At 39.6% G+C, this 13,437-nt stretch overlaps 1 protein-coding gene across 3 annotated transcripts in view; it reads right to left on the reverse strand.

Moving 5' to 3' along the window:
• Arhgap18 (Rho GTPase activating protein 18) overlaps nt 1-13,437 on the reverse strand; it is a 210,109-nt gene that overhangs the window by 14,233 nt on the left and 182,439 nt on the right. For all 3 annotated transcript variants that reach the window (XM_013110241.3, XM_005065717.4, XM_040758215.1), the window contains exons 11-12: nt 9,441-9,647; nt 7,539-7,679 (exon numbers count right to left, since the gene is read on the reverse strand). In XM_013110241.3, coding sequence (XP_012965695.1) covers nt 7,539-7,679; nt 9,441-9,647 — 348 coding nt within the window. The remainder of the gene's footprint in view (nt 1-7,538; nt 7,680-9,440; nt 9,648-13,437) is intronic.

Genomic DNA, 13,437 nt, shown 5'->3' on the forward strand with positions numbered 1-13,437 from the left:
ATCATCTGCAGACAACTCTTCTCCCTTGAAAAACAACTCTTGGCCTGCTCTTGGCCCTTTAGTGGAAACTGAACATTTGACAATAGGTCACCAAGTCACCATGCAACCTGAGCTAGGTTACCATGCAACATCATGAGTTTGGTGTTATCTGCCCCACCAAGTCATAGATTGCACAGCAGCAATCTATTATCACATGGAATTGGTGTGTGTGTGTGTGTGTGTGTGTGTGTGTGTGTGTCAGTGTGTGTGTGTGTGTGAGAGAGAGAGAGAGAGAGAGAGAGAGAGAGAGAGAGAGAGAGAGAGAGAGAGCAGGCTGAGCAGGTCCTGAAGGTACAAACTTATATGAAGAAGTTTCCTAAATGCCCATGATTTATATTCCCATTACAATGCTATCTGTGGACAGGCAGGCATACATCTAGAGCCTCATGGTGTGTCCTATGATTGGTTGACTGAGGAAGAGAAGACTAGGGCCTGGTTTACTGATGGTTCCTCACATTATGTAGGCACCACTCAGAAGTGGAGAGCTACAGAATTACAACCCCTTCCAGTGACAACCCTGAAAGACACTGACGAGGGGAAATCACAGTAGAGAGAACAGGTAATACATTTTATTGGGAAGGAAGAATGGCCAGATGTGTGACTATTCCCTTATTTACAGGCTATGGTTAGAGGATTGCCTGCATGACCAAGGACTTGGAAAGAGTATGACTGGAAAATCTGTGAGAAAGACAGCTAAGGAAGAAGAATCTCTCCAAATGGTAAAAGATGTGCAGATACTTGTAAATATTACTTTGGCACAGGAAGATTTCAATAATTCAGTAGATAAAATGACCCTCTCTGTGGACAGTCAGCCTCTTTCCCCAAACATCCCTGTCATTACTCAATGGATCCATGAACAAAATGGCCATGGAGGCAGAGATAGAGGCTATGCATGGACTCAACAACATGGACTTTCATACATCAAGACTGACCTAGCTACTGCTACTGCTGAGTGCCAAATCTGCCAACAATGGAGGTCAACACTGAGCCCAAGATACTATTCCCTGGGGTGACCAGTCAGTGACCCTGTGGCAGGTTTACTACGTTGAACCATTTCCTCTGTAGAAAGGATAAGACGTTGTCCTTCCTGGAATAGATACTTATTCTCATTATGCATTTGCCTTTCCTGCATTTAATGTTTCTGCCAAAACTACCATCCATGGAATTATAGGGTGTCTTATCCACTGTCATGGTATTCTATACAATATCTGCTTCTGACCAAGGAACTTACTTTATAGCCAAAGAAGTGTGATCGCGGGTGCATGATCAAGGAATCCACAATCCAACTGGTCTTACCATGTTTCCCACTATGCTGAAGCAACTGGCCTAATAGAAAGATGGAATAGCCTTTTGAAGACATAGTCACAGTGCCACTTAGGTGGCAGCAGCCTGTGAAAGATTGAGGTAGAGTTCTCCAGAAGGTAAATTAGCATATAATACATCATACAGTTTCTCCCACAGTCCGGATCCAGAGGTTCAGGAATCAAGGAAAACAAAAGGGAATAAATAGTTCCACTTACTATTACATTTAATGACCCACTAGGAAAAATTTGGCTTCCTGTTACAATGACCTTAAGTTCTGCTGGCCTAAAAGTTTTGGTTCCAGAAGCGGGGAACACTCCTGTCAGGAGACACAACAAATATTTCATTGAACTGGAAGCTCAGACCTACCCCTGGCCATTATGGACTTCTGATGCCCTTAAGTCAACAAGCCATGAAAAGACTAACAGTTTTAGGAGGGGTGATTGAACCAGATTACCAAGAGGAAATTGAATTGTTTCTCACAAGGAAGGTTAAGAAATATTATATCTGGAGTGCAGAGATCCTTTAGGGAATCTCTTGGTGCTACCATGTCCTGTAACTAAAATTCAAGCAGGATGACAAAGGGCACAGTCTCTTCAGTAACAAAGGTGTGAGTCATTTCTCCAGGAAAGGGGCCCAGACCTGATGATGAAATGCTTGCTGAGGATAGAGAAAATACAAAATGGGTAATAAAAGAAGGTTGTTATAAATATCAGCTAAGACCATGGGGGACCAGTTGCAGAAATGAGGATCATAATTATATTTGTTAAGAATGTGTTTATATAGATATTTGTGTTTTTTCTCAACTTTTTATCATGTAGTGTAATGTCCAAAGAATATCAGTGATTGTCATATTTAAGTTTGAAATACTAAAAGAATGTCTCTCAAGGGACATTGACACCTATTGTAAATTTATGATGCATTTGCAGTTGTACAAGGGATAGTTGTATCATGTTATGTGTAATTATGACCTGGTAAAAATATTTCATGTGTTGGCAGTTGTACGTAGGATAGTTATATCACGTCATGGCATAATTATAACCTTATTATTATTTTCAGTTAGAAATTAAACATGACATAATAAGATATGATTGTGTGTCAAGTTGACAGGGGGTGGGCTTGTGATGGCTATTCTTGGTTGAAAACTTGACTACATCTGGGATTAACTAAAACCCAAATGGTGGGGTGTACCTATGAAGGATTTTTCTTAATTAAGTCACTTAAGTGGAAAGGTCCACTTTTAATCCAGATCTTTTGAGATGGGAAGACCCACTTTTAATCTGGGCCACACCTTCTGCTGGCAGCCTATATAAAAGACATGAAAGAAGGAAACCTGCTCTCCTTATCTGCTTGCGCTTACTGTCACTCTTATCAACAAGACTATTCCTCCGCTGGCATGAGAGGGTACTTATTCAGTATTATGACACACACTGAATAACAGCTGAGTAATCTAGCCTTGTGAACTAAACAACGGCTGGATCTTGGGCCTTCTGTTGGTATACAGCTCTTGTTGGATCAACTGGACCACAACCTATAAGCCACTGTTTTAAAAGCCCCCTGTATACATTCAGTCTATAAGTTCTGTTCCCCTAGAGAACCCTGAATAATGCACTGGCTAACAGCCAGTGCCATCCGGTACACTGGGGTGCAGTAAGCCTATGAACTGAAGTTGTCTGTTGTACACAAGTCCGAAGTAGACAAGGACTAATGGGCCATTTAAGATCAGTTCCCAGTGAGTTTGCAATGTTAAGAATGTTAATTTCCTCTGCTTACCAAGACTACAGGAACAGAAAAAATGACCTCAAGTAATCCTCACACATGTCATATATTGAACTAAGGTGGACTTAGAGAAATCTGATTATAGTTCTGGTTTGATTAAATAAACCATGACTTTTTTCTTGTGTTTTCAGTTAGGTGTAAGCATTACATTCCTAAAGTTATGCACTCTAGAAATTTAATGCAAGATCAAAGAAGACATTATTCTTTTCCATTAAAACTCATTTGAATGAAAAACTAATTCTTTCAATGCCACAGAAAATCCTTTGTATCATCAAAAGAACGAAGAAGAAACAAAGATTTCTTTAAAATATTTCCAGATGTAATATGCATTTTAGAAAATTAAATGAGGACATTACGGCAAAGTATCTAAACTAAAATCCATACTGATCACTCTAGTGTGAATTGCCAATACCAGGAGGTGGCCAAATAAGCTCATTGTCGTAAACAATGCTCCAAATGCTGTCTTTGTTATCACAGAGCCTTAAACGGTAATCTGACTCAGAGATTCAGAAATTGTTAAGAGCTCTAATAATTTACGGAAGTTGATAAGCATTCAATTCACAATGAGGTGAGTCCTAATGTTTTTCTTTCTTTACATGATTTTTTTTATGCTCTACTTAAGATCACTGTGAGTCATTCCATGAAAGAAGATTGTGTGGCATCGTTTGATTTCATTTTCCACATGAATCTCTGAGTTAAGCTAGAGCCTGTTGTCCATATCTAAATAGTAGGCACTGGAACCAATACCTGCAATGAAGCTATGGGTAAACGCTTTTGAATGAAACTCCAGATAAGTGCCAAGAAAAGCTGTGACTTGTGCACAAGTCTTCACAAACTACCGGAGCTTGAATGCTACACAGTCAACTACAGCATCCTCCGTCCAGAGTCCCTAAACCTGACACCCTTATAAGGGGCTTTTAGAAAAAAATCACATAACCATTCCAAAACCTGAGTTCTACTTTAGTGCCTAAAGCTGGCTCATCCAGAGTGAAAGTTTAAGTTGAAGGCACTATGAGAAGGTTTGTTTCCTAAGCCACTGGAAGTGGGGAGTAGCAGTGGGGAAATAGGATCCACACTGCCCACACATGTTCATAAAAGTTCGGCTTCCCTCTAGGAGGCCAGCAGGGACAGCAGAGGAAAGATCATGTAAATCAAAGCCTACACTGGAAACGAAGCCTGGGAGCTTCAGCAATTTGTCGCTAAGTGATCATCAAAGCTGCCCCTACATCCTCATTAGACAGAGGCCATCCGAGGTAATTATGGGTGAAATGATGGGATGTCTGTGATTAGCATAAAGAGACTAAAAGGGGAGAAAGTGTGTGGAACAGGTAGGAAGATGAGCAAAGTAAAGGGATTTGATGTTGGGGCTCACATGCTATTGTTTTTATTTTTTGGGGGGTACATCACAGTGGTACACCACCTGTCTAAGTAGAAACCGCCCTCAGTTTCATCTCACCCAAATCCACAATTAAATATACAGGTATACATACACCAAACTGGGTATGTGGAGAGAGAGCAAGATCCCAACAAGTCAAATGCTATTAGAAAATAACTATTTTTAATGATCTATAATTTTGTTATTCTTTCCTCCTGTTGTAATTAGTGGATAAAATTTAATAGTATTTAAGGGCATTCACATTCATACCAAATAATTAATATGCTGTAGTCATTGAACATTTGCCTTAGTAAGTAAATCGAGTATATATCTTACAACTTGGAGCAAAGTACACATTTATCTAGTCAAGCGTTATCTTAACATGGATGCCTGATTTTGTACAGTTAGCTTTAAAGCATGGATAGTATCTTAAAATTGATCTTTCACTCTCCAGTCCCCAGCTATCTCACTGTATTGTCAGGTTACTGACAATGCTCTAGAGGCAGTCACCACCAGCCTACAAAAGTAAGCACCTTTATTGAGCAAGCCTTCCCGTCTCTGCATTACTTGGTGCTTCTAACTCAGCACTAACTAACTGTGCCCTTTGTGCATGAGATCCTAGCACTGTATATATTGTACATATTTGTCTTACTTAACTCTGTCAACTCTTTTACCATCTTCATGACTTACTATGAAAATACTGACATGCCTCAGACTTGTCTTTCTATTTTTCTCATTGTCAAGTCTTTCTTGAGTTACACAAGCATTCCGTTGCCTAAAGTACAATTTCGAGGCTAATTCCAAAGATGCATCTGAAGCCCCAAGTGACCCTCTAAGTCTACCCTACCTTTAAATAGGCAAGTGTCACAAACAAAATTCAACGTTAGTATTCAGGCCTGCCCTTGGGGTTCTGACAGGATACACCCTCAGCTGTGGTCACTAAAAGCACCACCTGTGCACATTCACTAGCCTTCACTTTTGAAAGGGCCCTGCCCACCTCCCACTCCTCTCCTCTCTCTCTCTCTCTCTCTCTCTCTCTCTCTCTCTCTCTCTCTCTCTCTCTCTCTCTCTCTCTCTCTCTCTCTCTCTCTCTCTCTCTGTGTGTGTGTGTGTGTGTGTGTGTATGTATGTGTGTCTGTCTGTCTCTGTCTCTTTTCTCTTTTTCTGCTCTTGTCCTCAGAGGCCAGTCTTCATCCACTCCCCCATTCCCCATCCCCTTCCCTTTTCCCCATTACCTTTCTCCTAATTAAAAAAAATATCCTCCATGTGAGCTCAGCTTCATGGTGTCTTTCTCTTGTGCACCGCTTTTTAAATTACAATAATATCATTCTATATTTATTTTTCCATAATCTTAACATTCACCCAGTATCTGCATTTTGTGACACCTGCTGGTGGTTCTTCTCTTGAATTTCTTTCCTTTTCCTATTGGATCTTGCCTGCCATCCACGATTAGTTTAAAAACTATCTGGAAGTCGTTTTATTCCATCAGCAACAGAGACTCAGAACCAATACAATGAACTCAGAGTTTTGGTATATATTATTCTTAGAGGTTATAATCTGGGAATATTGAGAAAAATAATAAGAATTGAGGGATTTTGAAGTCATAGTTGGCTTTGCATGCCATCTCCTTCATACACATGTAAGTTAATCTGTGCTATCCGATTATGTATGGGGCAGGAAGACAAACATGAAGCTTTGGGCCTCTTTGAATACCTAATGGAGAATTGAGGTTTGGTACCTTGGATCAGCAGCATTTTGCTAGATACCTGAATTTTCAGAAAAGAAAGAGGTAATATGCACTCACTTAATTTGAACAGCCAGGACTACAAGCCCAGACCCCTCTTTACAATTGTGTTTGAATAACAGAGCATTCTGAAGCGAAAGAAAAATGCCATGTCACAAATCCTTTCTAACCTATGACAAAAAATTAAGCTCTAAAAAAATGTAAACAACATGGATAATTTCCCTTACTTATATTTTGTATCTTTTAGAGATACTTAAATTTGATTTTAAAGACTTTTTTGCATCTCTAAGAAAATATTAATTTTTTAAGAGAGCTACAAATAAGTTTAAGAGAAAAAAACTAATATTATTTGGGGGCCACTTAAAGCAGAGAAATTGGACAAAGGCTGATAATTGCATTTTCATCATACTCCACAAGATGTCAGCATGTAACTGAGCAACTTCAGCTGGGGTGCGGGGTGTTTTCCCTTAAGTAGAACAATAGAAGGCCTTTCCCTCATTCTGAGATCTGCCACCAGAGCTGTGTTAACTCAATTCATAAATATATTTGCAAGCATATTTCAATTATTGTAAACATGATTCTTAATATATTCTTACTGCAGTTTGCAAATGATGGATTTTTTTTATTTTAATTTTCTTCTCTACAATATAAGTTAACGATTCTTCTGACCAAATCACAGACCTTAAATCCTTACAGGAGTCTAAGATTTATCTTCAGCCCCAAGATACCCCAGCCCAGGCAAGTATCTGGGGGAATCTTTATGGATGAAGGAGGTGAGTGGAGTGCAGAAGAATTTCATTCTCTATACATCATAAAATCAGTGGGCATATAGTGTGTGTGTGTGTGTGTGTGTGTCTGTGTTTGTGTGAATGAGTGTGTGTGTGAGAGTGAGAGTACGGGTGTCTATATGTGCTGTGTGAGTCTGTGAGTGTGAGTGTGTGTGTGTATATGTGTGTGTGTGTGAGTGAGAGTATGGGTGTGGGTGTTTATATGTGCTGTGTATGTCTGTGAGTGTGAGAGTATGTGTGTGTGTGTGTGTGTGTGTGTGAGTGAATATGTATGTGTGCCTACACGTGCACATACTTACAGGCGGGACAGCCTTCTCTTGACATGATTCCTTGTTCACCATTACTAAACCACATGCTGAGTCCCAACACCTGACCAACTTTCAATATTATTAGAAGAAAAGGAACTGGTATCTTTCATCTGTGACTACTACCAAGGCCCAATAACTGAGAGAAGGCCATCCAATGAGATTACTTAAATCACAGTAACAATAGACCTTCAAGATTTTCTTACCTCATTTGTAGTTTTCTCTTGCTTTTCATGTTTTTCTCGGTCATAAGCCATTTTCTTCAGCAATTTCTTCATGGCTCTTCTTTCCTTTTTCTGGTTTTCAGTGTTTTGCTTCCTCACTTGGTTTACAATAAACTTGGGAATCTATGGAGAAAAGAAATTCAGCTTGAGGAAGAAAATGATATAAAAGACACGGAACCCTTTTAAACTAAATACTTTTTTCTTTTTCTTGCTTTTAATTTCAAGAGGAATAAAGCTTCTGTTTCTCAAGACTAAGCCATTTCACTGTGCTGTTCATTAGCCCTGTGAAAAGAAATGAACCATGTGCTTACTTAGACCAGGAACAGGGCATCCATTTGGTGTAATTTGCCACCCACTGTGCAAGGGTGCCAGAGGGACTTTGTGAAGTTCAAGGACATACTGGCCACTTGTGTGCATGGCTGTCAACACAGGAGATTCCCTGAGGAGACCCATGTGGGGGCCACTACCTCTACAGTTGTCCCCTTAGCAACCACCTCTTGATGGCCCCTCTAAACTAACCTACAGGTCCCTTCCAATAATTCAGATGGCCTCTACTGCCAGACCAGAAAAAAAGCTCGCCTATCAACAAAAGCCAAAAATTGGCCAGCGGCTCTCCTAAAAATACACTGTACTAAAAAAAAAATTACACTGTACTTCTAAAGATACAAGAAAACTTATTCTTAGACATTATATTAAGAATAAAATCTTCTAGGTAATTAAAATTTAGCTATAAAATAATGCTGCTTTCAAAGGAGGTAGGCATGAAACTGATCATTACTTTAAATATATTTGAAATAACCTACATCATTTGCCTTTGGATAGTATATAAAAAGCCTTGAGAGTCTAGAAAGCGTCATTTTGTATTTGTAAAACATATTGAGATTAGGAGAGGCTCACATTGAGGTTTAAAATAGTTAATAGTATAATTTGGCTTGAGATTTCTTTAGTTCATTTTTCTAAATGCGTGTAAAAAAATGAAAAAGGACTCTCTTCCCTGTTTCTCTGCCAAAAATACAAATTTCATTGAAAAATGAGACTGTAATCAACTAAATCTCTCATCAGCATCCATGTTGATGATCTGTTAAAACTTAAGATCAACATAAAAGCAAAGCAGGAAACTGCATTCAAGACCTCAGCAATCGGAGTGCAGAATGCGTGTGCCCCTTTAAATAGCAGTTCCATGGAAAATAAGGGAATGATGGGAGCAAAGACAGCATGAGCTCTTTAAAACATGACAGCCTGAACACTGAGCAAAGGGGAAATGTGCCGAAGGAACTACCTAAGAAGTACCTTTTACAAGGCATGTTTGCTTGACCTAATTTTGTGATTCTAAAATAGAAATTCACAAGGCCTTCTTTACCTCTGTGAATAAAGTGCCTTTAATACCTCTGCACTCACACATGGTAATGGTAATTTTATAAGGTTAGCAGCTAACATGCAGTGTCTTTTTAAGCCATTGAGGAAAAAAAGCACATTGCTTTAAATATCAACTTTATAAAGTTATTTTCATGATTATTAAGAACGATTATGCTAGGAAATTATATGATCACTATTGCAGTTTTAAAACAAATACCACATGTTTTTCTTATATGAAGAAACTAGATCTAAACTTTTGTGTATGTATAAGCGTGTGTGTACATATCCATGTGTATTAGAAAAGGACTGATGAGAAAGAAGGAAGAGATCCTACAGTAGAGAAGAAAGGAGGATTATGGAATACATACAATAAAAAGATAAAACAGTACCAACTGGAGGAGAGAAGAGAATAAATGCAGGCATAAGTTTAAAACAAAAGTATAATGACAAATAAGTATGAAGATGTCACTATGAAACTCAAGACTTTGCACACTGCCCTAAAAAGTTAAGTTAAAAACATATACTTACTGTCCATAGAAGTTTCTGGTACTTAATCAATAAGTGCATGACATTTGCCGTCCCAACTGCCATTTCAAATTCTCGATGTTCACTGGACTTCAAACCAAGCGTATGGCACATGAAGAGATTTGGGGCCATGACCATTGCTACATTCACAATTGTCATTTTATTCTGCTCTTTATTGTCAATGACTCTTTGAAGAAATTCAAGCAAGGCCTAAAACAAAAATGACCAAGATTTCTGTCACACATGTAGATAAAGGCACTGTAGTACATAGGACTTTTATGTCATTTTTTTAAAATGATGCTATCTAACTCTACATTCCTTTTGAAAAAATTCATATGGAAATCACCTATTACATAAGCTTCCAAAAATAGATTCATAACATAAAAAGAGTTTAAGTGGAGTTACCTTGAATGGGACAATAGCCCAACTTAACACCACAAGCTAGCAAATGAAAATCCCAGTACCAGGGATAGGCTACCTCTTTTGGAATAGTTGACCAATAGCTATTTCCATTGTTCTTGGTTATTCCTCAGAACATAACAGTATGACTCTGTTGCTGAAGATGCCACATATTTGAATCACAGAACAAGGAGAAATGAAGATGACAGCTATCTCAGAGCTTTATCCCTACTTGCTAGTTTTCAAGGTACTGGAAGGTGCTATGCTATGTATGCTACCTGAAGACAAAAAGTAAACATCAATCTTATCCAGTTGTGAACTCTGTGAATTACAATAATGACTGTCCTGACAAGACATGTCCACTGGTGGAGTAGCGGCACAAATATCATGGGAATAACCAACCACTTTCTTATTAGATTTAAACCCTATTCCACAAGAAGGAAACTATACTTGATACCATAAGCTAGGCCAAGAACCTATGCCTACAAAGATCATAGACCCTAGGGAAAAACTTACTACTATTATTGTGCCAAATGGAAATAGTATTAAACCAACCCCCAATGACTTACTACTATACGTATAGATCAGGGCCACTCTTAATCCTCATAAGAAAGGCTTATTCTTGAGACAGCAATTGATACAGAGACCCACACCTGGCCAAGGTGCAGAAAGTAAGAGACTGCAGAATAGTCAGCCATAAATTTTACATCTATATCACATGTCTTCCCTCAAGCCTGGAGTTTTATCAGGAAATAGGGGACAGAAGGATTGTAAGAGCCAGAGGTGACAGATGACTAGAAAGGAACAGTATTTACCACACAGTAGTGCAGTTGCGATTGCCACAGAATGAGTAAGACCTATACAAGCATAAGCCAATCAAAACCCCAGCATTGACGGAGGAGAACTAGGAACTGGTCCTACTCCCTGGGGTACCTGGGCTACACAAACAGGATCCAATGGTCTTAAAAGGAAAACAAAAAAAGAAAGAACATGAAGTTGGGTGGGTAGGGAGGTGAGGGTGGATCTGAGAGCAGCTGGGGGAAGAGTTGATCAAAATATACTGTATGAAATTATCATAAAAATTAATAAAATTGTTAATTATCAAAGAACTAGCAAAAGTGTTACCCAAAATATAACTAGTAAAGGAAGAAACACTTTTTTGCTGTGATACATCTCAGCAGGTAAGAAGACTTGCCTTCAGGCCTGTCAACATGAGGTCAATCAACAGAACCTGCACGGTGAAAGGAAATAACCAGCTCCTAGAATTTGTTCTCTGAACTTTCATATGTGCCTTGACACACGTGCCCTATGCACGTAAACACACAAATAAATAAATGTCAGAAACATTAAATAGAACTAGTAGCCAGGACTGAGGATGACTCCAATGGCAAAGTGCCTGTTAGGTAAGTTTGAAGACCCATATTTGATTCCTGGAACCCATGTAAAAAGTTGGGTTAGCTGGACAGTGGTAGCTCACTAGGGAGGCAGAGGCAGGCAGATCTCTGTGAGATCAGGATCAGCTTGGTCTACAAGAGTTAGCTGGTTCCAGGACAGTCTCCAAAGCTACATAGAAACCCTGTCTCAAAACCCCCACCCCAAAACTAAGTTGGGTTAGACAGTATGTGTTTGGGGAGGCAGAAATGGGCTTATTCATCAACCTGCCTGGCCTAATCCAGTCATCTCTAGGTGATCAGAGAGGGATTCTCTCTCAAAAAACAAGAGAGTCAGCTCCTTGGAATGACACCCAAAGTTGACCTCTAGCCTACACACACACACACACACACACACACACACACACACACACACACACACACACACACACACACCACACCATACCACACCAAGCATGTATACATGCAATGTGAGTCATGTATAACCACCTATCTCTAGCCAACAGGCCTTATCAGCAAAGTTCCTCAGACAGATGAATGAAGCCCAAAATGGTGCTTTGCTTCTCCGAAACCCACAGCGCTGGGCAGCAAGGAAGAGAGTGCCTCTGACATGGCAGAGAGATGTGTAGCAATCCAGGCCTCTAAATATACAGGAACTGCAGAGCACTGAAAGTAGTTTCAAATAGCATATAAACATTCACATGTTTCAGAAAATGCTAATTATTTCACCTCAAGGAAAGAGTGAGACAGGGAGGCAGGTAAAGAAAAGGGAAGGATATAAAATGAAAAGGAAGGAAAAACAAGAAGAAAATCAGATGAGATCAGGAACATTTAGGGTGGTATAGCCGTAGACAGTGTGGAAAGCATGGAACTGACCCAGACCCCCTGAATGTGTCAATGAGGAGGCCTAGGTAATCTATGGGGCCTTGGGTAGTATTTACCCCTGGCATACAAATAGACTTTGAGTGCCCATGTCACAAAATGGGAGGCTCTCTTAGTCGGGACTCTTGGGGGAGGGCCTAGACCCTGCTCTGGATGAGATGACAGTTACTGGAGATCCACCATGGAGGGCTTCACCCTCCTTGGTGATCAGAGTGGAGATTGGGTGGGGGACTGGGGGACCTGGTGGGGAGGGCAGGGGAGGAGAGGAGGGTGAGGGAGCTGGGATTGACATGTGAAACAAGATTGTTTCTAATCTAAATATAATAATAATAAAATAAAGGAACCTATTTTTATTGAAGAAGAAGAAGAAGAAGAAGAAGAAGAAGAAGAAGAAGAAGAAGAAGAAGAAGAAGAAGAAGCAGAAGAAGAATCAGAAGCAGAAGAAGCAGAAGCAGAAGCAGAAGCAGAAGCAGAAGCAGAAGAAGAAGAAGAAGAAGAAGAAGAAGAAGAAGAAGAAGAAGAAGAAGAAGAAGAAGAAGAAGAAGAAGAAGAAGATCTTTAAGAAAGTACACTCTACCTTAGTTTCATTCTCACTAGGGGACTCCATAGCTTGCTGTCACAACACCTGAACAAAGTGAGCTTTGTTGGGGGTGAGGGAGCTACCAAAGAAAAGAGAGGTTTTTAAAAACTGAGGGGATAAGTGAATGGGAGTTTTGCAGACTATGTTAGGTCTCGCTCAGCATCAACATTGCCATGTCCACTTCTTCCACACACTCTGAACTGAGGCATGTGATGGTTCTTTTGCTTTTTTTTTTGGTTTTTCGGTTGATTTTCTCCAGAATAACACTAACTGGACGTGTGTTTGATGTTCTCCATGAATGTGGCACTTTATCCACACATTTTAGAGGTCATCGTTTTAATACTCATGAGAGGCTGACACTATAGCTACCCCAGATTGCAGAGGAGGAAGTGATGCCTTAGAGAACAATACTGGAAAGCATACAACTAGCAAATGCTGTGCAAATAATTTAATCCCAGCTCTCTATGGCTTTTGTTTCCGAACTCCTAACTACACAAGGAATCACATTTTCATAGTTATCCTAAAATCGCTACCTGAGAAGTCAACATAGGCTAGACCCAAATGGAAGGAACAAAGCCAAATAAAACTGGCCTTTTTACAAGATTTCAGGGCAGAAACAAAAAACAAACAAACAAAAACACACACAAAAAAACCAGGCTCTAGTGCTAACAGGTTGATCTTATATCAGATTTATTTGCAATATAGACCTCAGACATCTGAAGCAAACTAAAGGCTTAATATCTAACAG

Source organism: Mesocricetus auratus, unplaced genomic scaffold (genome assembly GCF_017639785.1).
Source record: "Mesocricetus auratus isolate SY011 unplaced genomic scaffold, BCM_Maur_2.0 Super-Scaffold_100018, whole genome shotgun sequence".
Lineage (NCBI taxonomy): Eukaryota > Metazoa > Chordata > Mammalia > Rodentia > Cricetidae > Mesocricetus > Mesocricetus auratus.